This window comes from Quercus suber, unplaced genomic scaffold, assembly GCF_002906115.3.
Source record: "Quercus suber isolate HL8 unplaced genomic scaffold, Cork oak 2.0 scaffold_361, whole genome shotgun sequence".
NCBI lineage: Eukaryota > Viridiplantae > Streptophyta > Magnoliopsida > Fagales > Fagaceae > Quercus > Quercus suber.
Window position 1 is genome coordinate 559,759 of NW_027069813.1, and position 26,602 is coordinate 586,360.

The following is a 26,602-nucleotide window of genomic DNA, read 5'->3' on the forward strand; positions in this document are numbered from 1 at the left end:
ACTTGAGTCCTAACTTGTGAGAAAGAATCATTCAATCCCATTAGGAACTTAATCACAGACTCTCTGACTTGTAAATCAGTAAGCCTTTTGTTAATGTTACATACACACTTTCCACAAGTAAATGAAGGAAATGGACTAAGGTTTTGCAATTGATCCTAAAATACCTTCAATGGAGTAAAGAAATCAGTGATAAACATCTAACCTTGATGTAATTCTGCAATATCTTTTTGAAGATTGAAAACCCTTGGTCCATTGGTTTGGGCAAAACGATTCTTCAAGTCATTCCAAATCTCTAAGGTAGTGTCCTCATAGATAATGCTTGCTTGAAGTTTTGGAGAGACTGAATTGGTCAACCAGGCTCCAACCATGTTGTCACACTTGATCCATGCTTGCATAGCTGAAAGAGTAGATACCAATGGTGATGAGAAAGTCAGAGTCCCATCAATGAACTCTAATTTGTTCTTGGTGAGCAAAGCCTTCCTCATAGCTCGAGCCCAAGCTGAATAATTTTCTCCAGTAGTTAAAGGCTATGTAGCAAGTGCTAAACTTGGACTCTTTGCATGATGCAAGAACAGAGGGTCATCCATTGGAGAATCTCACAAAGAAGAAGATGGATTCTCAGGTGCAAAGCCATTGGCAGAATCATTTGTAGTCATAGTAGTTGCAATAGAAGCCATTGTTGGCAAAAGAAGAAAATTTTCTCAAAAACAAAGTGTTTTTCTCGAGAAAATTTAAAAAGAAACTAAAGAAAATGCAAAATCCTAGAAAGATTTGGGTATTTGCTCTGATACCATATCACGAAATGAATGGAAGAAGTCTATGCTTTCATTAATTAGCAAAGAAAGATTACAAAACCTTATATACAATGAGTAAAGCAAGCTAACCAATTATAACTGCTACTAACAGAACAGAAAAACTAACCTTACATGTGTGTCTACAGTAATAACTAACATTCTCATGTGCCATCACTTAAAGGAATTAATTCAGCTACTAAACTACAAGTCGTATCTACAGTATATAACTATCTTGTGTCGTTTATGCAGTGTTGTTCTTCTGATCAAGCTCTACTGCTCTTATTGCTCTGCTCTTGCTACTTCCTTGCGCTCATTACTGTCTACACTCTGGTAGTAGTCTATGCTTTATGATAAAGAGCGTCTAATTTCAGTGAGATGAGCTCAACTAAGTTAAAAACAATGATTTCAACAAGGAGTAAAATGAATACATAAAGTAAGACTTCAACATAGATGAGACTTTGTGTTGAGAGGCAAATCTTCTGAAAATAATATGAAAGAAGTGAACTGTATGAAAGGCACTAAGGAATTCGGGTAGCCAGCTTTAACTAGTCAAAATTAATTTCTCTTGAAATTATTAAGATGGTGATACATGTAAGCAACATAACAAAGAACAAAGACATGTATATCAATCATCTTTGCTCTTATTAGCCTAAAACTTATAGCTTGTTTAAGCCGTGAAAGCTCTTTCCTCTCTCATTTCTTTCTCCATTTCCCTTCTGTTTTTTATATTCATATTCTACTGTCTTAAGAAAACTGTCCGTCCCATTTTTTTTGTCCTGTTTGAAAAGTCAAACTTTTTAAGGGAAAATCATTTATTATCTTGTCTATCTTTTAAAAATGTATAAATTTCTAAAACTACCCTTAAAAAAATTTATCAAAAAATTGAATTAGTAAATTAATAGGGGTATAATAGGAATATTAGTAAATTAATGACTTTTATTTTTAGAAACATGACAATATTTTGGAATATCTCAAAATGGAATAGAGGACAAAAAAAAAAGGGACGGAGGTAGTATTACATATTCTATTTCCATAGTTTACAAGCTTGGTTTGACATAGTACAAGCCAACTACGTTGCAGCTTCTCAATTCTGGACTTCATAGAAGAATGAATGACAGAATGAGGAATGTCATAAGGCTACAACACAACTTGGGTTGGGGGCTAAAACCAGACTCAACCTAAGCTTTTCAACCTCAGGCCCTAACCCAACCTTAAACCAAACAAATCAGCCCAAGCCCAGCTTATTTTTAATGTTTTGGGCACTGGCTAGCTCGCTATCTTGGGTTGGGTTAAGTTGGTCTTTTTACTGGATTAGGTTCAAGTAAACTTATACAATATATGACATCTTTTTTTTTTTGGTTAAAAGGACGATTCAATAAAAAGACTAAGGGCCACCAGCAAGAACAGAGCAGCGCCTATCAAAAAACAAACCAGCAAAATCAGCCTCAAAGGCTTCCACAACGTCCTCAGGAGGACCAAGAAAAACACTATAATCTACTCGTTGGTCAGAGCCCATCCTAGCCAAAGTGTCAGCACATCTATTGGCTTGTCTAAAACAATGTCTAACCTGAACCTGATGGAAGCAGCTCAACAGATGTCTACAGTCATCCAGTAAAGGAGAAACAACCATGTTCACATAATCCGAGTTCAGCACAGCATCCATAATGACTCTGGCATCAACTTCAACTACTAGACATTGAATATTAAGGTTGTTGCAAAGAACCAACCCATCTCTGAGACCCCACAATTCTGCTACAAAACTGCTAGCTGACCCAATGTGCTTAGTGAACCCAGAAATCCACCTCCCTTGATCATCCCTCACTACACCCCCACAACCAGCCGAACCATTACTACCCATATAAGAACCATCAGTATTAAGCTTCTTCCACCCAAATGGAGGTCTCTCCCACCGGATCCGCTTTATCACCTTACAGACATTATGCCTTGGCGAAGTTGCACAACAAAGAAACTCAATAGCTTGACCACGAATGAATGCAGCTAACCCCGGGTTTATGCTTTTACCATTGAATACATTCTGATTTCTGCTCTTCCAAATATTCCACACAGCTATAGGAAAAAGAATCCTCCACTGAATACCTCCTCGGATGCTGCTGTCCTTCCCGTTAGATCTCAGCCACTCCTGGGTGTCATTCATCCAGAAATCTCGGTTTTGAAGCCCAATCCCCAGCTGACCCCACACGGCCTTAACCCTTATACAGTCCCTAAGTGCATGCAAAATAGTCTCTGAATCCACGTGGCAAATGGGACAACAATCATCTTCCCCCATACCCCTTTTCACCAAACATCCCTTCACTCCTATGCTATTATGGCCACATTGCCATATGAAAGACTTGATTCTAGGGAGAGCTTCAATTTTCCAAACCCACCCCAACTTAGTCTGAGGACTATCATCACCTATAGAATTAGTGTAAGCACTCTTAAGATCAAAGGAACCCCTCGGGTTGCCTGCCCATGCCAACTTGTCCCTTCCCCTGCTAACTGCTGAAACCGGAATTGCTTGAATCAAGGATTTCAATTCTGAAGGTAAATCAAAAGGAATCTGGCCCCATTGCCACCCTTCATCTGTCAAAACATCTTTCACCTTTAGTTGAGAAGCTTCTTGGGTTAGAGGGCCTTGGATTAAATGGCGCAATGGGCCTTGAGCCATCCATCTATCAAGCCAAAAATTCAAGGTGCTATCTCTTCCAATCGTCCACATAGCTCCTTTGTTAAAAGTACCCATACCCTTCTTCATAGCTCTCCAAATCGGGGAACAAGGAAGCCTATTCACATTACTTGCATTAACTCTTCTGTTGTTGCAATATTTCTGCCTTAACACTTGAGACCACAAAGCATCTGTCTCCGTATGGAACCGCCAATTTAGCTTGGCTAGGAGAGCATTGTTTCTACCCTTTGCTGCCTGTAAACCAAGGCCCCCTTCCTCCTTAGGCTTAGCCACTTTATGCCAACCAACCCAATGGACTTTCTTAGTAGCTTCTGACGAACCCCAAAGAAAATTCCGGTTAACCCGGTCAATACCATCAAGAATTCTAACCGGCAATTGGATGCACTGCATAACATAAGCTGGAATAGCAGAAGAGGAGGCTTGAATGAGCACCGTGCGGCCAGCTAGTGAGAGCAAATTAGCTTTCCACCCCGCTAGCTTGTTCTTCACTCTATCAAGGATAAAATTAAAGTCTTGAGAAGAAGAGCCAGTGTGTCTAATTGGGAAACCAAGATATTTCCCAATCGAGGGGGTAGAACGAAACCCAAGGATGTCACAAAAAGACTCCCTACTATCCCTATCCACATTAGGCGAAAAGAACACTCTTGACTTGGCTTCACTCACAGTTTGCCCCGACATACTACAGAATTCATCCAAAACATCTCTTATCATGGAACAATTGGTGGCATCCGCTCTAGCAAAGAGAACTAAATCATCCGCAAAAAACATATGGGAGAAGGCCGGGCCACTTTGAGATACCTTCACTGGCTGCCAAAGTTTGGCATTGCATTTATCTTGAATAAGCTGTCCAAGGAACTCCATACATAAAATGAATAGGTACGGTGACAATGGGTCACCTTGCCTAATTCCTCTTGATGGGTAAATGGGATCCAAAGTTTCCCCATTTAACAAAATTTCCGTCGACACTGTAGAAACACAACTCATAATGATGTCCACTAAATCCTTGGGGAAATTAGCTCTAATCATCATCTCCCTTATGAAGTTCCACTCAAGTTTATCATATGCCTTCTCCAAATCAATCTTCAAAGCCATATACCCCACTTTCCCTCTCTTTCTGCTAAGAGAATGGATGATTTCTTGAACTATGATTGCATTGTCAACACTCTTTCTTCCCGGAACAAAAGCGGATTGGAGAGGGGAGATGAGCTTATCCAAAAAGGGCCTCAATCTTGCAACAATTATCTTTGTGACAACTTTATAAATGGTGTTACACAAACTGATAGGACGATAGTTACCCAAAGTTTCCGGGCCTTGCACTTTAGGAATGAGAGCAATGTGGGTCCTGTTCAAATACTCCGGCACTTTCCTCTCCGCAAAGATTTTCCCCACTTCCTCCACAACCGACTTACCCACAACCATCCAGAATCGTTGAAAAAACCCGGCATGCAGCCCATCCGGACCAGGCGCTTTGAAAGGACTAAGCGACCATAGGGCTGATTTAATCTCCTCCTCTGAGGCAGCCCCACTGATACTTCTCTTTTCCTCCTCAGACAATTTAGCTTGCCATTGAGAGACTAAGGGATTACCCCGACTGCTACTTAACAAAGACGAGGTGTACACTCCCTCAAAACCTCTTCTAATGAAGTCCTTGATACCATTCTCCTCATGAATCCATTCACCAGAAGAATCTTTGATAGCTAAAATCTGGTTTCTTTTCCTTCTAACCAGCGTCGAGACATGATAAAAAGCTGTATTTCGATCCCCCTGAATCATCCAGTTCACTCGGGATTTTAAAGCCCATAACTCCTCCTCTTGACTAAGCACCACCTCAAGCTTCTGGTGAAGATCATTCTCCAGATTAAGAAGAAAATTTGAAGGCCTAGTCGATATAGCTCTCTGAATACCATTTAACCTAGCCATGATGTTTTTCTTCTTTTCAAAAATATTCCCAAAGTGCAGCCGGTTCCAATTGGCTGCACCTTCAGTGAAATTTTTAACTGCCTCAGCTAGAGCAGCATTAAGATGCCAAGCCCGGGATACAACCTGAGGAAAAGAAGGATCAGACAACCAACAAGACTGGAATCTAAACGGCCTTCTCCTCCCTATGGAACTTCTAGGCTGCATGTCAAGCAAAACGGGGCAATGATCTGAGTGACATCTGGTAAGGTGAACCACTTTTGCATCAGGGAACAATAAACACCAGCTTGGATTAACAAAGAATCTGTCAATCCGTTCTTGGATGAGAGCTTGGAGGGGCCTCTTATTTGTCCAGGTAAACCGAGCCCCAGTGAAGCCAACATCCATCATACTACATTTATCCAAACATTCTTTAAATAATAAAGATCTACTCACACTCACAGGCCGACCCCCAGACTTGTCTTCTCCCGTAAGCGGCTCATTAAAATCCCCCGCAAGAACCCACGGCATATCATGCAATTCAGCCACCTTAATTAAGTTATTCCATAATATGTGTCGTTCAGCACTCCTAGGACTAGCATAAATGGCAGAAAACAACCAATTATAATCAGAGTTTGGTACCTTTACAACAGCATGAATCTCCTGTTCAGTGCTAGACAACGGCGTGACAACCACCCTTTCCGAATTCCACAGCATCCACAAACCCCCAGCAAGACCAATGGTGTCTGTATGAATAGCATTTTCAAAAGGAAGTCTTTCGGAGATTCTCCTCGCTCTCTCCCCGCCAATTCGAGTTTCCATTAACACCAAGATTGCTGGATTATGAACACGGACCAGCTCTCTAACATGATTTTGGAAGTTGGGCTTGAGCGCCCCCCTACAATTCCATATTATTACATTCATGATGACAAGATAATCGGGGATGGGACAAACCTTAATCAGGAGGCATTAGCCTCATCTCCACATTCAAATTCCATCCTTTCCACTTCTGCCATTCCCTCATCTGCCCTGTTCCCAACACCATCTCTAGAGAGCACAATATTTCCCACAACTCCGTTGCCATTAGGACAGGCTGTAAGAACTTCATAACATACCTGGTGCCCAATACCGAGATTTGCTGCCATTCCGCTTTGAACAACTCCTTTTTCTTGCACATCGATGCTCTCAACCAGATTTGCCTCCCTCCCATTACAATCACTACCGTCAATACACGAGTCCGCTCCCAATCCATCATTATTTTCGACTTGACCCACTCCACAATCCATATTGGAATCACTTGGATCTTCACAAGATGCACCTCTAGGACGGGCACCCATCCCTGAACGAAGCTTAGCATTGAAGTGGAAATTCGAAGTAACTCTTTGCTGCTGAACACCATCATCGCTGGACAACTTAGTCTCTTCATTTGGCGCAAGCTCAAACAAACTAATAGAGAGAGGTGTCTGCTGAGAGCTATCTCCTTCAACGGCGCCTGGAGACCAAACTTTATGCAACCTAGCCCGAGCAAAGTCCTTTTTGCCCTTCACAGAAGCCTTATTAACACCTTTCGGACTCATTCCTTCTTTTCCTTTTTGGTTCCCTGATGTTTCAAGCCCAGAAAAATTAGGCCCATCGTTTAAAGCATGTTGGGCTTGGTAATTGGAAACCTTTCTCAAGCCTTGAATAACACTTCCAATTTGGGCCCCATTGATCATTCCTGATGGTGAATGCTTCCTCTTAGCCTCCCTCAGAGCTTCATTGCTATTATCCGACTTAATGGGCCCATCATTAGAATCAAACCCATGCATCCCATGCAATTGTTGAGGCTGTACAATTTTCTGTGGAGGCAACGTTCCACTACTTCTGGTGTTTCTTGTTTTCTTGCGAGTAACCACAACCCATGCTCCGTAATTCCCTTCAGACGCCTTCTCATGCTCTGCATGCATCACGCTCCCTGTGGGGCTCTCCTTGTCTTTAACCACGTCAGAGACATGCGAACCGCATGAGCCCGATACTACCCCTCGTCCTGCCTCCGTCGCCGTTGGAATTGGAGGAGAGTCTCGCCGGATGGTAAAAGGACAGTTTTCCCTACGGTGTCCCACTCTCCCACAATCAAAACAGAGCCTATGGATCCCTTCATATGAGACCGACTGTTCAACCTTCCCAATCAAAATGCCTGTTACAAGTGGCTTAGTAACATCTATTTGTACACACAGTCTAGCGAACCTACCGCGAGTCTCAGACGCAGTGTGTGTGTCAATTCGCAGAACAGTGCCAACAGACTTGCCAATTTGCACGAGAGCCTCTTCATTGTAATACTCAATCGGTAACTCATTGAGTCTAATCCAAATAGCTACGGAAGAAACATTAGCCGTCGCCGGTCTAAAGTCTGGCTCCCAGGGTCTAATGGAGAGGAAGTGCTCGCCAATGAACCAAGGCCCTTTCTTAAGTATGGAATCATAATCTTCTCTCAAAGAAAGACGAGTCAAGAAAAAGCCATGCCCCAAGTCTACACACTCCAATCTACCAGCTGGTTTCCAAAGCGATAACAATCTATTGTGAAGGAAAGTAAAACCCACAGAGCGACCAAAGACTTTCACAATGAGAGCTCTTTCCCATGGTCTCCGGATTTGCCGTTTGAAATCCTTGGAAAACTTCACCGCTGCAAGCCCTTCTCGCAGTGTATTCACCTCTCCTTCATCTGCATCAGGTTCATCTTCCATTCGATCCACAAGGTTAAAAGCCTGGGAAAAAGCACCAGGAATCTCCCCTATAAGTTTATCCTTAAAGGATGTTTCACGGTTCCAAGGACCATGACAAAAGCTGGGAGATGACGGCATTGAGTCCTGCCCTTCACGGAAGCTTGAATGGTTAACGTTCTTCACCTTCTTGTTACTGCGCGCGAGTTCTTCTTGTTCTTCTCGAGAGAGAGCGAGAGAATTTGCGAGAGTTGTCATTTTCTATATTCAAACACCTGTTTTCATTATTTATGATTTCTTATGTATGAAAATAATTTTGAAATTGTATTATAGCGTGCATGCGGCATGCCTTTAGTTCTTTAAAAATAAAATCCTGGTCATAAAATGTACTATTTGATTGTGTCCTCCAACCATACATACAGTGTATACTCAAAATATGCCATTGTATCATGTGTTCTTTGGCTTTTGTTCTTATATAAGGCAACTAGCTTTGCTTGGGTTTTGCTTTGAACGTGCTTGAATTGGATCTTGTTTGTCTTGCATAAAAAATATGTGTAGCTGCCGAGGTCTAGAATTTGTGTTTTTAAACTTTGGATTTAGACATTTTAGTTTTGTTTAGAGGAGGGACCAAAATGGGATTCCATTAAATTTTATTGATGAGTCACATGACAAAATTATAGCTTACAATTTATTGAACTTGCATTGGGTCATGACAAATGTCTTTGTGTAGAGCATTGATTTTGTCCCTTAACCATGCATACAATTGTTCTTTGGTTTTTGTCCCTATGTTCAGGGTGCTAAACTTGGGCATCAAGCAAAGCCTACCGTATATGTGGCCACCTTTGTCTTGGGTTTAGTTTAGCTTGAGCTTGCTTTAATTTGGCATTGGCTGTCGTGCATACAATATCTGTATAGTTGCAAAAGTCTAGAATTTGTGTTTTTGAACTTTGATTTGGGCATTTAAGGTCTTTTAGGCGAGGGACCAAAACGGGTTACCAATAGCCAATAGGGACTTCCATCTCCATCTCATATTAAATTAAAAATATAAGAGAATTTGCATTTGACAATGCAAAATAAAAATATATATCAATTTTACACAACTAAATTCCTAAATCATTCACATCAATCAAGTTAAAACTGTGTAAATTGAGTAATTCTTAGATACTCCCGAATTATAGTGAAATAATGTTTCCTCTTCTTACATTTATAGTAGGGTCCACTCATTAAATTCATGATAGGTCTAACACGAATGTGAGAGGATAAAGCCTCATTTTACTATACTCCAGGAGTATCTATGAATTTTTTGTGTAAATTAGCAAAGTTGTTACAATATTTATATAAATTTATACTAACACTATTTACTTTGCATTTATTTATTTTTATTTTTATTTTTATTTTTTACATATCTTGATGATGAAGGAAGAAAGTGGATAATAGTTGTTATGAGTAAAGAAAGAGAAATAATTTTTAAAAAAAAAAAATCAAGAAAATTGATATTTTAATGTAATATAGTGTAAAATAGATTATATAATGAGTGGTGTTTTGAGAATGAGTATGCACCCAAATCAAATAGTTTTGTATTAATTTGGTGCTATGCTTAAGTTCGATTAGTAAATTTGTTGTCATTTTATGTTGATAATCTTATAAATTTGTTGTTCTTATGCTTATCTCTCTCTTTCTCTCTTTTTTAAAATTTTTTTTTTTTAAATTGTCCAATACATGGGTCTAACCCAATCCATGTGGGTTGGGTTGAACCCTTATGATGAGTTGTGTTGGATTGAATTTTTTTCAACCCAACCATTGTGAGTTGAATTGAAAAATCTCCTCAACCTGACCTATGCACACCTGTACTCTCATATGACTTTTCAACTTATAAATATAATTTAAGTTAGAAGTTTTTAGAAAATTAGATTGATAATAATACTTTTTAAAGACTTTCAAGGAAACACTTTCCTTGAAATTGTTTTTATGGAATTGGAAACATTGAATTTAAGAAGGAAAAGATGGTGTTTAATTTATTTATTTACGTTAAAGCTATTGGAAATCAAAATTTGTAAAGCACTAAATGAAATTTATTTTAAAATTTTACATTGACTATAACCAAATACAATCAATGGGAGGCAAATATGAGCCAAATTTAGTCACTGAGACATGGTGATGGTATGATAGTACATTCTTAGGGCATCCATATCAGTTGGTGCAAAAAATTTTCTTTATGTGTGTGTTTAGGTTAGCTAGAATTTATGAGGAGTGTAAAATCATTTGAAGGGAAAACAAAAGGGTAAATTCATTTACACTCCATTTATTTTTAGTTCAATTGTGTTTTTCAGTCCACCCAAACACGTTGTCGGGTGTAAAATATCTTCCTTATTTTCTTTTCACTTGAAACAAACATAGCCTAAATCACTACGAGATGCGAATTAAGCTACAAGACTCTTAATAGTGCTCAAGTTTTCAAGGAGAAGATTCTTCCATCCAAGTCATACGCGCTAAAGTTTTTTTCATTTTTGTTTCCATAATGGCATAATTAAAACATAGGTTTTTTTGTCAACAAGTGCCTAAAAGCATCAATATTTAACAATTCAGTTTTTTAGAGTATTAATGCTCCAATAAAAATCAAACAATCACAGCTTCTTTTCATTATTTAGCGGCATAATTTACATTAAATTATTAAAAAAAAAAAAATGGTTGACCCTATGTGGCCATTCCAATCATTTTATAATAACTGTACAAAAATACCAAAAAAAAAAAAAAAGAAAACTGAGCAAGATCCATAGCTTGGTGAGTTTGCCTCTTTCCACGTCGTTATTAATTTTTGGTATGGTAGGAAATTGGCTTCTCTTATATGTTCTTCTAAACCAGTTAAAAGATTGATTTTTGTATTTATTTACCTTTTCGTACACAACTCGAAAGTCGAATCTCAATCTTACTGACCTCATGAATTTTTATTTTTATTTTTATAACTTTTTACTTTCTTAACTTTTCTCTCACATCATGGTAAAATTCCAGGAAACCGAGATCTTGGAAAGAAATTGAAAAGGCAGCAACCAAACGCATCTGCTTTACTTCATCCCTCTCAAGAGAGAGAGGTTTCGGTTTGTTGCAGCAACAGTAAACGAGGATCATTTCCAAAAACTATGTTCAGCAAAACACCAAACTTTCCTCGCAGCAAGCAAGCAGTTTGTTCAAATTACTATCCATCGCTGGGTTCAGTTTCTCACACAATGTAAGCAGCTACATCTCCATGGTAACCTCTTATCACCACACCTACACCCACCTGAGCACAATCAAAATCAACCTTGTACCCATTAAAGGGCTATCCATTTTACTTGTTCGGGTAAAATTGTAGATAGTATTTAGTATTATATAGTGTATCTGTTTCTCAATTTTGTGATTACAATGATTGTGATAGTTGATGCAATGGGTTTTTGGGTGATCCCATGTATAATGAAATCTTTCCTGTGGCCATTTTTGATGGGAAAAATTAACAAATGCTCTGAGGGCACCCGTTATGGAAAAAGAAGCTAACATTTTTTTCTATTAAAACTTTCCTAAAATAGTTTAGTAACAAATGTCCTTAGGCACCCGTTAAGGGGATCCTTTTTTGATAAGCAACTCAATTTGGTTGAGGTTGGCTTGACTGCCTAATCTATAGCTATTTATGCCACGGGATAGCACAAATTGGGTGCATTGTGATTATTACTACATCAAGTCAATAATTGTTGCATGATTTTTTAGTAGCTTAGGATTTTGGAGTGATTGGTTATTAAAAAATAAATTGACAAGTTGTATTCTTCATTACCTCGTATATAGAGAATGGGGATTCTACACTGTATAAGGCGCTTATATTATGTTAGTCTGCTATTATATGTTGTTATATTCCATTTTCAAAGTGGGAAAGTTTGTGTGAAGGGTCTACATGGTTAAAGATACATTTTGAATTGCCGAATGTTAATGTGAACAAGATTACTAAAATCCATAATGTAAGAAATTAGGATTCACTTCACAATTCTTAAAAAAGAAGCCAGTTGTTCATTTTCTTTTTTCCTATGCTATGATACAGAACAAGATAGAAATGGAGTACGTTTATTGCTAATGCTGATATATTCATATTTTATTATACGCCAATTTCAGAGTGGAAGAGCTCATAAGAAGGGAGTCTAATTGGTTAAAGATAAATGTGTGAGCGGTGACGTGACCCAAGTATTGAAATCCAGGATGTTTGAAGTTTAAGTTTCACTTAGAGATTCTCAAAGAAGCTTGCTGTTTTCAGATTTTTGTTCTGTGCTACGGTTGATATAAGTTGAAGGCCTAATTTTACAAGGTGGGGCTTTAATCTTCCACATGGTATATAATTAGGTAGCTGCTATTATTTCCTTCCTCACTAGAGAAAGATTTGGTTTGGTCATCTGCAGGGTGGAGCTTTGGAAACTAGTGGGACAAAGAGATGGCATGTACAATCCATTGTCCATGTTTTATAAATCCATAATTTTAAATCACTATTCACTGTAATTTGGTAAATACTCAAAACACTAAAGAACTTTTTAGTTAAAGATATACATCGCAAAAATTCTGCTACTAAAGCTCTACCTCCTAATAGCAATGTCAAACTCGCACAAATCTTCAATATGTAACTGCTATTTTACACTCAAACAGTAGTATGTGACATGTTCTGCAGATGAATATCAAATACTCTTTTTATTTAGATATTTTTCTAATAACATCATATGATTTGCAAATTAATTGCTGATATTACCAATATATTCTTGCATTTTGATGCCATTAGAATCAAAGCACAGGTTAACTGCAATGCTTAGACACTTACAAATATCTATTGCTTTCTTTCCCCACAAATGACAGATTTGGCTTGGTCTTACCTTTAGAAACTAGTGGAGCTGGTGGGGCAAGGAGACAGCATCCATGAACTCCTCATCAGACTCAAGAGCACTCATTGAATCCGACTGAAGGCACACCTCCAAATCAATGCTTCCTCCTCCTTCATAACCCGGGTATGATGACACCTTTCCATCAAACTTGTTTGCATACCCACTGCGAAGTGCCACTGCTTTCCCCATTCCAAATTCATTCCCATACATGTTGAACCTGGGTGAACTACCCATCATTACACTGTATTTATCAAAAAACTTAGTAAGTTGATAAACAATAGGAGACTGCAGCCAGGTATCAACCCAGTCACGCACAACCTGGTCAGTGTGGTTGGCCACAGCCTCGTGCAACTTCAATGCTGCCCACCCAAGATTATGTTCGAGCAATTCACCAGCTGTGGTTACTTCTCTCAATGCATGAAGCGAGTTCCCAAAGTAATCATTAGACAAGGATGGCTCCATTCTCGACCTGTTATTGGTGGCCAAATTGCAATTTGTTAGCTGATCATATGGTAGATGACGCCCACGCGTAATGCACCTCCAAACAAGTGCAGACAAGGACTGAAAGGAGGAGATTTTGTTGGTGTTGGATTCTGCGTTGGCTTTTGCTTTGAGTTTTGCTATGGATTCAGATGAGAAGTGGAACATTCTTTCTCTAAGTTTTGGTGCTTCAAATCTGGAAATGAACTCATCTTGGTGTGTGAAAGGGAGATTGATGATTGGATTAACACCATCAGGAAACCATTGCTTGTGGATTGGTGGGCGTGTGATAGAAATATTATTTCCTTGTGCCTGAAAGATCTCAGACCAAGTGTTAATGAAATGCCAATAAGAGGTTCCATCGCCAAGGCAGTGGTTCATGGAACTGCCTATAAAGATACCATCTTTTAGTTCTGTCACTTGAATGGAAAGCAAAGGCCTGGTATGGCCATCATAGTTGACTGCCCTGTCATGATCAAAAAAGGATTGAACGATTGATGGTACATCAATCGGAGAAAGGATATCAGATATTGTCATGTCTAGATCTGCATAGATGAATTTAGCTCCAGGGCTGTTGCAGCAGTCAACAAAAATCAAGCTTGAAGGTGGGTTTTCATTTTTTTGTGTCACAAGGCGGCCTGCAAGTGGATAGAAATGGAAAAGGGTGACAGAGAGGGAATGTTTAAGCCTGTCCAAGAGAGTTTTGATGAAGTCTTCTTGGGAATTTTCTGTTGGAGGTTTGGTAAAAAGAAGGCCCTTCTGGATATAGTTTTCAGAGAGCATGGCAAGATCCCATGGTGTCAGGTATAAGGGCCTCTTTGACTCTTCTAAAGCATCCTGTGGTTTGATAAAGCTCTCTGAGATGTATCTGATTTTGGGAGGATTAGTAGACATCAGAAATTGGTCACAGAATTGTTTGAAGGAGGCTAAAGGGCTAATTGATACTGTTCAATTTTGAATAGCTACTCTGGTTTATGTACTTGAGAATTAGAAGATGTTTTCCAGTTAAGCATTATTAAATTTCTGATTTTTTTTTTAAATATTTATATCTACACACACAAAATACTGTTTTTAGATGATTACTCTTTATCTAAATCCTATTGCAATAATAAAAAATTTTATTAGCTAAGACATTTAGAAATCAAATCTCTCTTAACTATCAAATTATTTATTAAAAAAATAATAAAAAAGTGAATCCATTGGGGTTGGTAGTGAAAGCTGCACTCTAATCTAATATTAGAAATATAATTTAATATGCCCACTTGTGCGGTTGTGCCGAACGCATAAGATTTATATATTGTAGTCCTATAAATGGAGACAAAGTTAAGAGAAATTTTATTTTATTTATTTTGGGGCTAAACATGGACCATATGGTAAATTACAAATATTCATCCAACTATTCATTGTAATAAATAATTTTAGTGATTATCAAAAACAAAACAAAACAAAAATTGTTACACCTTGATCTCCATACAATATCTATGACTAAGATGTTCTTGAAAGAAAGACTAAGATGTTCTTGAAAGAAGAGAAGTAGAGAACTTATCTACATCCCCCTTCATCACTCTCTCTCTCTATGCGTCTCAGTCTTCCACTAACAAGTCTCACTAGATTATTTTCCCTCTTAGTAGTCTTTGTGCCAGAAACGAAATCCAAGTGTTTCAAAAAAACGAAATCCAAGGACCGCATTAATAAGCTATGAAAAAAAGAATAAGACAGGACCACATTAATAACGTTCAGATGTCATTACCAAAGTTGTAACTTTGTTTGGATACGGTGGAAGAGGTAGTACCAGTGCTTAACTATGCAGGTGGAGATTCCTCGGCCCAAATCTTACAAGTGCCTTAAAAAATAAAATAAAATAAAAAATAATACTAAGGGTTTAGAAAAATTTTGATATTGTTTTAATAAAAAATTTAAAAAGTTATCAAAAAAATTAATTACTTTTTTTCTATAAGCATCCGTTAACTTTTTTCATAATAATAATAAGGATAAAATATAGTTTCTTCCGTAAGGGTTGAGTTAATGTTAATCAGGTCCAAGACTATTCAAAACTAACCAATTCAGTCAATGATCACCATGAAAAGGATGAGAAAATGAGTAACGGTTTAGGGATCAAGTAAGGTTTAGGGACGAAGATCCTAATAATAATAACAACGGAAAACTGAAATTTTGGACAGAAATTGAAATAGCAACAACCAAATGCATCAGCTTTAGTTCATCGACCAAGTGATCCCCTCAGGACTCAGAGTAGAGACTAGAAGAGGTTCCCGTGACAAAAACTCCAGCAACAATAAACGAGTATCACCTACCAAAATTATGTGCTACATTTTCCATGGTAATCTCTAATCACCCTTCCCACACCCACATTCAACTTAACATACCCCTTTCTTGCATCCAACGCAATTAAAATAAACCTTGTGTCCATTTTGATTGCTCTGCTACAAGTGGAGGAAGTATTTTGTATTATATACTATATTTGTTTCTCAATTATGTGACAACAATGCCCAAGATTATGATAGCTAATGCAATAGGTTCTTGATCCCCTGTCTGGCCACTAGTTGAAAAACAAACACAAGAAAATGCTGTGAGAGAGATTGTTCATTTTGGGGCATTTTAATCACCATGAAAAAGACTAGTAGACATACAGTGGGAGAAATGGTAAGATAGGCCTATGCCCAACTACAAGACTTTGGTTGAGCATCAATGGAGATTAAGTAAAATGCGATGGTATAAAATCAACAAGTGGGAGCATATTAAGCTTAAGTACAAAAGCAAAAAGCTCCTCAAAATGCATCACCATTTGAAAAGTATCAAACCAACAAAAATAGTACAAAACGGGGATGCTATACTGTATAAGGCGCAACGCTTGTGTTATGTTAGTCTGCTAAGTTGGTTAAAGATACACTTTGAATTGCTCAATGTTGATATGAACTAGATTTTCTAAAATCCAGAATGTAAAATGTTAAGATTCAGTTCACAATTCTTAAAAGAAGCCAATGCTATGATACAGACGAGATAGAAACTAAAAAGTATATTTATTGCTTAGGTTGAATTGTTCATATTTTGTTATATGCCATTTTCAGAGTGGAAGAGCTCATAAGAAGGGGGTCTAAATGGTTAAAGATAAACGAGTGAGCAGTAACATGACCCAGGTATTGGAAATAAAACATCTATGAAGTTGAGTTTCACTTGAGATTCTCAAATAAGCCTACTGTTTTTAGCTTTTTTTTTTGTGCTACGGGTGATATAATCTGAGGGACTAATTTTAAAAGAGTGGATCTTTAATCTTTCATTTGCTATATTAGTAGCTACTATTTTACACTTAAACAATACCTATTGCATGAGCAAGTAGCATGTCATATAACAAATTTTTGATACAGTCTGCAGATGAATATCGCATAATCCTTTTATTTTGGTATCTTTCTAATAACATCATATACTTTGCAAATTAATCTCTGATAGTACAACAAAAAATCATTATACCCATTCATTTCCTGCACTTCTGATGTCATTAGAATCTTAACACAAATTAACTGCTACTAGAGCTCTACAATTAAAGCCCTACTTCCTACAACAATGACAAAGGGGTACTTAAATCTTCCATATGGTATATGAGTTGCTGCTATTTTACACAAAAATAGCACCTATTGCATTAGTATGTACCATGTTATATGACATATATGATGTGGTCCGCAGACGAACATCACACACTATTTTTACTTAGGTATGTTTCTGACAACATCACATGCTTTGTAAATTATGCTCACTATTACCATTAAATTACTGCATTTTAAAGTCATTAGAATCATAGCACAAATCAACTGCAACATTTAGACACTCACTAACAAAAATGCATTGCTTTCCTTCCTCACAAAAGAAAGATTTGGCTTGGTCATCTGGATGGTAGAGCATTGAAAACTAGGGCAGCTGGTGGGACAGAGAGACAGCATCCATGAACTCCTTATCAGACTCAAGAGAGCTCATTGAATCTGGCAGAAGGCACACCTCCAAATCAATGCTTCCACCTCCTTCGTAACCTGGGTATGATGACACTTTCCCATCAAACTTGTTTGCATATCCACTGCGAAGTGCCACTGCTTTCCCCATTCCAAATTCATTCCCATACATGTTGAACCTGGGTGAACTCCCCATCATTACACTGTATGGATCAAAAAACCGAGCAGGTTGGAAAACAATTGGAGACTGTAGCCAGGTATCAACCGAGTCACGCACAACTTTGTCAGTGTGGTTGACCACAGCCTCGTGCAAATTCCATGCCGCCCACCCAAGATTATGTTCAAGCAATTCACCAGCTGTCGTTACTCCTCCCACTATGGAAGCCAAGTTCCCAAAGTAATCATCAGATAAGGATGGCTCCATTCTTGACCTGTTATTGGTGGCCAACTTGCAACGTGTTATCTGGTCATGTGGTAGACAACGTGCACGCGTTATGCACCTCCAGACAAGTGCAGACAAGGACTGAAAGGAAGAGATCTTGTTGGTATTGGATTCTGCATTGGCTTTTGCTTTGAGTTTTGCTATGGATTCGGAAGAGAAGTGGAACATTCTTTCTCTAAGTTTTGGTGCTTCACCTCTGGAAATGAACTCATCTTGGTGTGAGAAAGGGAGGTTGATAATCGGACCAACACCATCAGGAAACCATCGCCTGTGGATTGGTTGGCGTGTGATAGAAATGTTGTTTCCCTGTGCCTGAAAGATCTCAGACCAAGTGTTACAGAAATGCCAATAAGAGGTTCCATCGCCAATGCTATGGTTCATGGAACAGCCTATAAAGATACCATCTTTTAGTTCTGTTACTTGAATGGATAGCAGTGGCATGGTATGACCATCATAGTTGACCGTCCTGTCATGATCAAAAAAGGATTGAACGATTGATGGTACATCAATCGGAGAAAGGATATCAGATATTGTCATGTCTAGATCTGCATAGATGAATTTAGCTCCAGGGCTGTTACTGCAATCAACAAAAATCAAGCTTGAAGGAGGGTTTTCATTTTTTTGTGTCACAAGGCGGCCTGCAAGTGGGTAGAAATGGACAAGGGTTACAGAGAGGGAATACTTAAGCCTGTCCAAGAGAGACTTGATGAAGTCTTCATCGGCATTTGCTGTTGGAGGTTTGGTAAAAAGAAGGCCCTTCTGGATATAGTTTGCAGAGAGCATGATAAGATCCCATGGTGACAGGTAGAAGGGCCTCTTTGACTCTTCTAAAGCATACTGTGGTTTGATAAAGCTCTCTGAGATGTATCGGATTTTTGGAGGATTAGTAGACATTAGAAATTGGTCACGGAATTGTTTCAAGGAAGCTAAAGGGAAGTGATTCTCTTCAATCTACTGTTTGAATAGCAACTTTGGTTTTATAGAGTTGAAGATTTGCAGATGTTTGACTCTAGCTCTCCCATTTATTTTCCCTTAAGCATTATTAAATTCTAATTCTCTTTTTTTTTTTTTATCTGATTAAATTCTAATACTCTTTGTACATATATACAAACACACGAAATACAGTAAGATTTGAATCTGTCTATTTTAGGAAGATTTATTTCTACCCAAGTCCTTAATGGTGTGCTGCGGAAAGTTCAGGGCTTTGAGACGTTTGAATTCTTACATACTAGAAGGCAGGGAAATGTCCCTGCCTACTTGCTTGCTTAATACGCTCAAAATGTTGGGAATATAGTTGTATGGCCGGAAGATTGTCCCAGTCCAGCGGCACGTGCGTGTGCGAATGATGTATGTTCTTTACAAAGGGTTGAATAGAACTGTTGAGCATTTCCCATAAAAAAAAAATATATATATTAATTAAATGGAATCCATTTCTCTCCTCCCCATTTTGTTTATCTTATCCATATCTATCCAAAAAAAAAAAAAAAAAAAAAAAAAAGAAGGTTCCCTCTCTCTCTCTCTCTCTCTAAATTTTTCGATGGATTTTTTTTTTTAAAATTTTTCTTGCATCTCTACTTTAGGTTGATAATTTTTTATATTCTTTAAAACTCTATTTTGGGTTAGTGCAATTTAGTTTTTTTTTTTTAAAGTATTTTTAAAGTATTTTTTTATTTATTTTTTGTTAAATGTTATCCTATTACATTCTAAAGAATTAAATATAGCATATAAAAATATAATATTATTCTATTACATAGCATGATTTGGATAATTTGCTATTTATTCTGTTACATAGCATGATTTTTTATAGTACTCAATTTAGATGTTAAACTATGAGACTTTACTAATTTTTGTTTATTTTTTAATCCTTTGTAGTGGGCAAAGTACTTTATAATGCCATTTATTTAAAGAAAAACAAAGGTTAGCCAAACAAAAATAATCGGATAGGTAACAAATTTTAACTTTTGCAATTTTATTTTAATTATTATTATTTTATAACAATGCATGTATAGAAATTTACTTCTTAGATTTTACTAATTATTGTTTATTTGATAATATGTGTTGGGTGGCCGAAATTATAATTTCTACAAAGAGAATAACCTTAATAGATTATCAAAAACAAAATTTTATCCTAATATTGGTTCAATTAATTATTGTTAAGTTTTATTAATTTTTTTCCGTTTAAGTTTTTTTTTGGTTTTTTGGATTGTTTCTATATTACATTTATGATTGTTCCTATAATAAATAAAAATATAATTACGAAATACATTACTCATTATTAGATTAGTTTAAATTGTAAAATAATAATAATAAAACCACCATAAAAATAATTATCAAGCGCAACGTGCGGGTTTGCGGCTAGTATATATATAAAAGTAGAGACCATATGTGGGAGTGCATGAGGTCTTGCAAAGTGGCACTCTAATTTTGCTTTGTGCATTTTTTTTCTTTTTACCTCTTTCATTAAGTATTTTTACTATTATCCAAAAGTTCATATTAACTTATTTTACTGTTAGCTTATTAATGTCTAATTAATTTACTAAACTTACACCACACCTTTCTCTATTCTTCATATCTTTTAGCACACCCACCATTTTAGTATTTTAAAAAAAGCAAAAAAATAATAATTAAGGGCTAATAATAATAACTAATCACATAAGGCCTTGAAGAAAGATAGAGAGATACAAAAATGTTGTGGATTGTTATATAAATTGCACTGTTTCACTATACATTACCAAAATAAAAAATCTAAGATTGACAAAACATTTGAAAGAGAGGGAAAGAGGAATCTAAGGGGTCACCACCTTTGTTATAGAGGCCACCTACTACCATCAAGACACCGAAACCCCTACGGGTTTTTTTTTCCCCTTTTTCTTTTTAAAATTAGGGGCTTAAACATGATTTAGGTTTACAAATATGAACATTAACATGAGCATGAACATGAAGGTAGATTTCTATTCATTTTCTTGAAGAAAAAATATACTTACAAAAAATTCCAAACTTTATTAGGTAAAGAAGAATCAAGTTATAGATAGCAAAGTCAACAAACCAAAAATTTTAGGAGCCTAAGAGGAGCCATTACTCATTTGAAACAACCCAAAATACTCAAGGACTAAAAAAAAAAAAACCATCCACTCCACACATCCGTCGCAACTGCTTTAGCTCAAGGAAAACAATATATACATATATATATATATATTTTTTTTTTATTTAGAAATAATTACAGTATCTATGCTAACCCCACAACTTAAACCTTTTCTCCTTGACTCCCACAATTTGAACATTTTCTCCCTTAAACCCTAGACACACTGTGTATGGGGAGGTGCCAATTCAGCTACATGACCCTCGACATATATATATATATATATATCTCATTCAATAAATATAGAACTTCCTTTAAAAAAAAAATTAATATGTTTATCATAATTAAGGGAAATCCTAATGGGTACTTCACTTGAGCATATGTGAAAAAGGCATATACATACCATAAATGGCAAAGGAGAAAGAAAAAAGTTGCTAATCCCTTTTAATATGGTTAATTGCTTGGCCTCAATTACTCGCCCAAACAACATACCGCTTATTCATTTCACAACCACAAATGACAATACAACATTGGCCATTGGTAATTGCTAATCTGAAAGTATAGATTTCTTTAATAGCTCTACTTTCGTTTCTTTTGGCTAATATGTCTTTACTAAATCAAAAATTAAACCACAAAAATCGTATAAAAATCACCAAATTAGAGTTTAAAATTATAATTAAATTTTTAAAAGAAATGTAGGCACAATTGCACAAAAATTCCATGTAACTAAGTCATACTCAGGAATATTGGACCCTTTTTCCTTTGTATAAATAGGGGGGTCCCAATGGGATGAGGGGGCTAACAATTTTCTTTCCAAAACATTTATTGTAGGAACATAAAAGTTTTCCAAAGTAGACTTTTCATGCTTAAAGAACATGACTTGCCAACTAATCAGCCTATAGTTTTTAGTACCTACAGCAATTTCACAACATCAAGAATAAATCCCAGTGTATACAATGTGGAATTCCATAGTCTCCTATTACATCAAATGAGTGTTTAGTTTTTCTTGCAAAGTATTGAATAGTAAAGCTTCTGGGCTATAGTCTCAACTACAACTCTCAATCATGTTGGACTTGGATGACACCTTTCCACAACATATCATTATGAGATGCAAAAAAAATTTGGAGCGTACACAACGTTTAGTGTGGATGGGAAGAAATTTCATCCTATTCCAATTGGTTAGGTCAATAAGGGACCTTTTCCAATTTAATGATCTTGGAATTTTGTATACAAATAATAATCAAGGAAACTTCTGCCTAAAAGTCGGACTTTTGGCAAGAGAGAAAATTGATGTCTAGACAAATCAAGCCAACCAAATGGACCATATTCTTAATTTCTTATCTTGATTTGTTCCATGAACAAGATTTACAGTCAATGCTTGGCGTATAAAAGTTGAACATCTTATCTAAAGCAGAGACCATATGCGGAGTGCATGAGGTCTTGCCAAGTGGCACTCTAATTTTGCTTGTGCATTTTTTTTTCTTTTTACCTCTTTCATTAAGTATTTTTACTATTATCCAAAAGTTCATATTAACTTATTTTACTGTTAGCTTATTAATGTCTCATTAATTTACTAAACTTACACCACACCTTTCTCTATTCTTCATGTCTTTTAGTACACCCACCATTTTAGTATTTTAAAAAAAGCAAAAAAATAATAATTAAGGACTAATAATAATAACTAACTAGATAAGGCCTTGAAGAAAGATAGAGAGACAAAAATGTTGTGGATTGTTATATAAAATGCACTGTTTCACTATACATTACCAAAATAAAAAATCTAAGACTGACAAAACATTTGAAAGAGAGAGAAAGAGGAATCTAAGGGGTCACCACCTTTGTTATACAGGCCACCTACTACCATCAAGACACCGAAACCCCTACGGGTTTTTTTTTTTTTTTCCCTTTTTCTTTTTAAAATTAGGGCTTAAATATGATTTAGGTTTACAAATATGAACATTAACATGAGCATGAACATGAAGGTAGATTTCTATTCATTTTCTTGAAGAAAAAATATACTTACAAAAAATTCCAAACTTTATTAGGTAAAGAAGAATCAGTTATAGATAGCAAAATCAACAAACCAAAAATTTTAGGAGCCTAAGAGGAGCCATTACTCATTTGAAACAACCCAAAATACTCAAGGACTAAAAAAAAAAAAAACCATCCACTCCACCATCCATCGCAACTGCTTTAGCTCAAGGAAAACAATATATATATATATATATATTTTATTATTTAGAAATAATTACAGTATCTATGCTAACCCCACAACTTAAACCTTTTCTCATTGACTCCCACAATTTGAACATTTTCTCCCTTAAACCCTAGACACTTTGTGTATGGGGAGGTGCCAATTCAGCTACATGGCCCTCGACATATATATATATATATATCTCATTCAATAAATATAGAACTTCCCTTAAAAAAAAAAATTAACATGTTTATCATAATTAAGGGAAATCCTAATGGGTAATTCACTTGAGCATTTGTGAAAAAGGCATATACATGCCATAAATGGCAAAGGAGAAAGAAAAAAGTTGCTAATCCCTTTTAATATGGTTAATTGCTTGGCCTTAATTACTCGCCCAAACAACGTACCGCTAATTCATTCCACAACCACAAATGACAATGCAGCATTGGCCATCGGTAATTGCTAATCTGAAAGTATAGATTTCTTTAATAGCTCTACCTTTGTTTCTTTTGGCTAATATGTCTTTACTAAATCAAATATTAAACCACAAAAATCATATAAAAATCACCAATTGTAACCGTGAAAAAACATCAGGTTTGACAAAGGGATTTAGTTGAAAAGGTTTTGGGAGTGGGCTTGGGCTTTATGGTGGAATTAAATGCATAAGAATTGGACTTTAAAGTAAAGATAGGGCTGGAAATTATTTTAGTTTTATTAGTATTTTAAAATTGGTAAAATCTATTTTAAAATTAAATTGAAAATTCAAAAAAGAAAATGAGAATAACATGGCTGCTGATGTGGCTCAATATGAGTGTAGCAACATTAAATGCTGCGCTTCAGCTTTTAGTAATAACAAAGTTGCTTCTGATTATGATTGAAGTGGAACAAAATAACAAAGTGATATTGTAGAGAAAATTCTTGTGGAACTGGTCAAAAAAGAATGTAATGGATGCCAATAATGATTGAAGGTATATTCATCTACACTAATATATTAGAAAATACTCTATTTCTGTTTCATAATTTTAGTTTCTTAAAAATGTCTTTATTCTACAGATGACTATTTTTTTCTCCTCTCATTTCTACTAATTCTGGACACCTATACTCGTTTCAATGATGAGGTTCATAACATTTGCTAAGGGGTGCGTCACCTTTTATGTCTATGGTAACTATTCAACAAAGTAACTAATCCCATAATTATTAGAATGACTACGTTTGTTCATGGAAAAATTATTTAGAAAAGGTTAGCTTTATGGTATAGTAGTAGTACCAAATAATTAGGGCATATGCTAAAATTGCACTATTATAATTATTATTGTTGTTGTTATTGTCCATGATTGCAAGTTATAACTATTATTGTTACTGTTGTTGTCCATGTTAGTTATCATTGTTGCATTCTTGTGACTCTTTTTCCTCAGAATATAGAAGATGGTTCTACTGTTTCCTAAATTGCTTCAAGGTGAGGACTGATTTTTTCCACATACAAATGACAAGACAATGTGTAGCACTAATGTAAAAACTTGATAGAAATTTCCAATTCACAGTTATTTGGGAGCCACACACATGCATATATATTCTGAAAAATTTTGTTACACACTCAATAGTGTACACTCTTTACACATCATATATCCAGAATTGTGGTTATGATGTCCATAGTATATCTCCTTGCGTATGGATGATGTACACTAGTGAGTGCATGATAATCACTACTATATTATGTGAAAGCTCGAAATTGTGTGAAAACATGAGCTTGTTTAGACCTCCAATTAAAAATTACAGCTAGCTTGCTTTTATTCTAACGTATCAAAGTGCGGAACATGGCTAGATTGCTTTTACTCTAACTTATCAAAGTGCGGAACAAGAGTAAATAAAATGCAATAAACCAATAGCTACTCTTGTAACACCCCTTAATTTATACGTAAATTAGAAGGAGGCCTACAATTAAATGGATTAAATAGATTTGGGCCTAAGATATAAAAAATAAGATAAATGCTATGAGATATGAAGCTCAAGTGAGGTGGCATAAGTAAAAATATAGGTCTTGATAACCCTAGCCTTTTACCTTTTAAGTTACACGTGTATTCTTTTTGTTTTCAGCCGCAACTCACTAGTGAGCTGTTTCTTTTCTTCTCTACGGTTATTGCACAAGTAGTTTAGGTATGGTTTGTCTTGCTCTAAATTTAAGAAGTTTGAATGGTCAATAGCTAGCAATTGTCATGAACCTAGACTATCATTATACTAATAGGAAAGGACTCCTATAATTGTATTATATTAGATAAAGAATGGTCAATATGTTAGGAAGCTTTGAATTTGTGCCCAATGGAGTAATAGGCTTGGACTTATCAATTAAAGTTGTCACCATGTGAAAGGGAAAAAGGGTTGCTTTGTGGTTTATATATAACTAGTCGCAGACCCGCACGTTGCGCGTGATAAATTTTTTTAAAAAAATTTTTATTTCAGTTTTTCTGATTGTGTTATTATTTTGAATATTTTTCAATGTATTACTACTTATGCTACATTATATATGTATGACGAATGTATTGTAGGATTCATGTTGATAGGAGGTTTTGGTCTTGGAATTTGACGCGGAAAGGATACAACTATTATTTTTTCATTTCAATTTGGCAGGCTCTTAACCATAGCCCTTATTTTTTTCATTTCATAGAATGGACCTCACAAGAAGACTAAATTACTGAACTTATTTTGAGAATCAACTAAATTATTGAACTTAATGAAGTATATAAGGCTACATTTAGGACATAATTAATTAACCATGTTCTAAGGCGTTGACATGGTTGCTGAAAAATGTCCTAGAGACTGATCTCAATGTTAATTTCTATTTCCTTAGCTCATCGTGCTTAAATAGTAGTGACATTACATAAGAGGCATAGATTTAAAAAAAGTCTGCAGTTAATTAAAACTTCTCAATTTGATGAAAATATCGCACCTACATTAGTTTAGGATGTGCCCATTAGGAAAAAATATCACAAAAGATCCAAAGAATTTTCCAAACAACTCAATAAATAATTTGGGATACATCTCAAGGCTAAAAATGACTAAGACAGACAGTTTACTACTCAAGGCACCATTTGAGGGATTTTGATGGAGACATATGGCTACATAGGACTGATAGACAACAAATCCCAAACTTTAATCCAATTACCGTGGGTTCCAATCTGTACTAACACAGAACACTTGATAGAAGTGGAGACAAACAACAAAGTGAAAACTCTAATCCCACAATCACAAAGGTGATGCAAACGTTTTGAATCCAAATATTTATGGCCATTTAAGTATACTATTTTCATGAATACATCTCTGAAGTGGACTCCATTAAAGTCAAGTTTAAGGTAAGTACTCGATTTCCTTCGAAGACAATATACTAATATAGGGAAAGTAACCTATCATAGAAACCACACTCACACAGTTCTCCAAAATGCAAATATGAAAAAAAAAAAAAAAAAAAAAAAAAAAAAAAAAAAAAAAAAAA

The 26,602-nt window shown here is 36.0% G+C and overlaps 2 protein-coding genes across 6 annotated transcripts; both read right to left on the reverse strand.

Annotated features, from left to right (window-relative positions):
- Positions 1-10,839: 10,839 nt before the first annotated feature.
- Positions 10,840-14,427, reverse strand: LOC112025157 (uncharacterized acetyltransferase At3g50280). Of its 2 annotated transcripts, none has more exons than XM_065760299.1 (2): positions 12,953-14,427; positions 10,840-11,352 (listed from the first exon to the last, which is right to left on the reverse strand). In XM_065760299.1, exon 1 carries the CDS (start codon positions 14,333-14,335, stop codon positions 12,962-12,964), a length of 1,374 nt encoding a protein of 457 aa, XP_065616371.1. In that variant the 5' UTR covers positions 14,336-14,427; the 3' UTR covers positions 10,840-11,352; positions 12,953-12,961. The 2 variants fall into 2 exon arrangements, with proteins under 2 accessions (XP_065616371.1, XP_065616372.1); XM_065760300.1 differs by having other exon boundaries at positions 11,324-11,342.
- Positions 13,115-18,876, reverse strand: LOC112025168 (uncharacterized acetyltransferase At3g50280). 4 transcript variants are annotated; one of them, XR_010623740.1, is made up of 2 exons: positions 17,287-18,876; positions 13,115-13,202 (listed from the first exon to the last, which is right to left on the reverse strand). XR_010623740.1 is itself a non-coding variant. In XM_024057831.2 (1 exon), the coding sequence occupies exon 1, from the start codon at positions 18,734-18,736 to the stop codon at positions 17,363-17,365; it is 1,374 nt and encodes a 457-aa protein (XP_023913599.2). In that variant the 5' UTR covers positions 18,737-18,876; the 3' UTR covers positions 16,904-17,362. The 4 variants fall into 4 exon arrangements, 1 of the variants encoding a protein (XP_023913599.2); XR_010623738.1 differs by lacking the exon at positions 13,115-13,202 and adding an exon at positions 13,342-13,430; XR_010623739.1 differs by lacking the exon at positions 13,115-13,202 and adding an exon at positions 13,819-13,907.
- Positions 18,877-26,602: the final 7,726 nt, after the last annotated feature.

Excerpts from the sequence above, each read along its gene's own strand:
- LOC112025157 (XM_065760299.1), bottom strand. The coding sequence starts at position 14,335 with ATGTCTACTAATCCTCCCAAAATCAGATACATCTCAGAGAGCTTTATC.
- LOC112025168 (XM_024057831.2), bottom strand. The coding sequence starts at position 18,736 with ATGTCTACTAATCCTCCAAAAATCCGATACATCTCAGAGAGCTTTATC.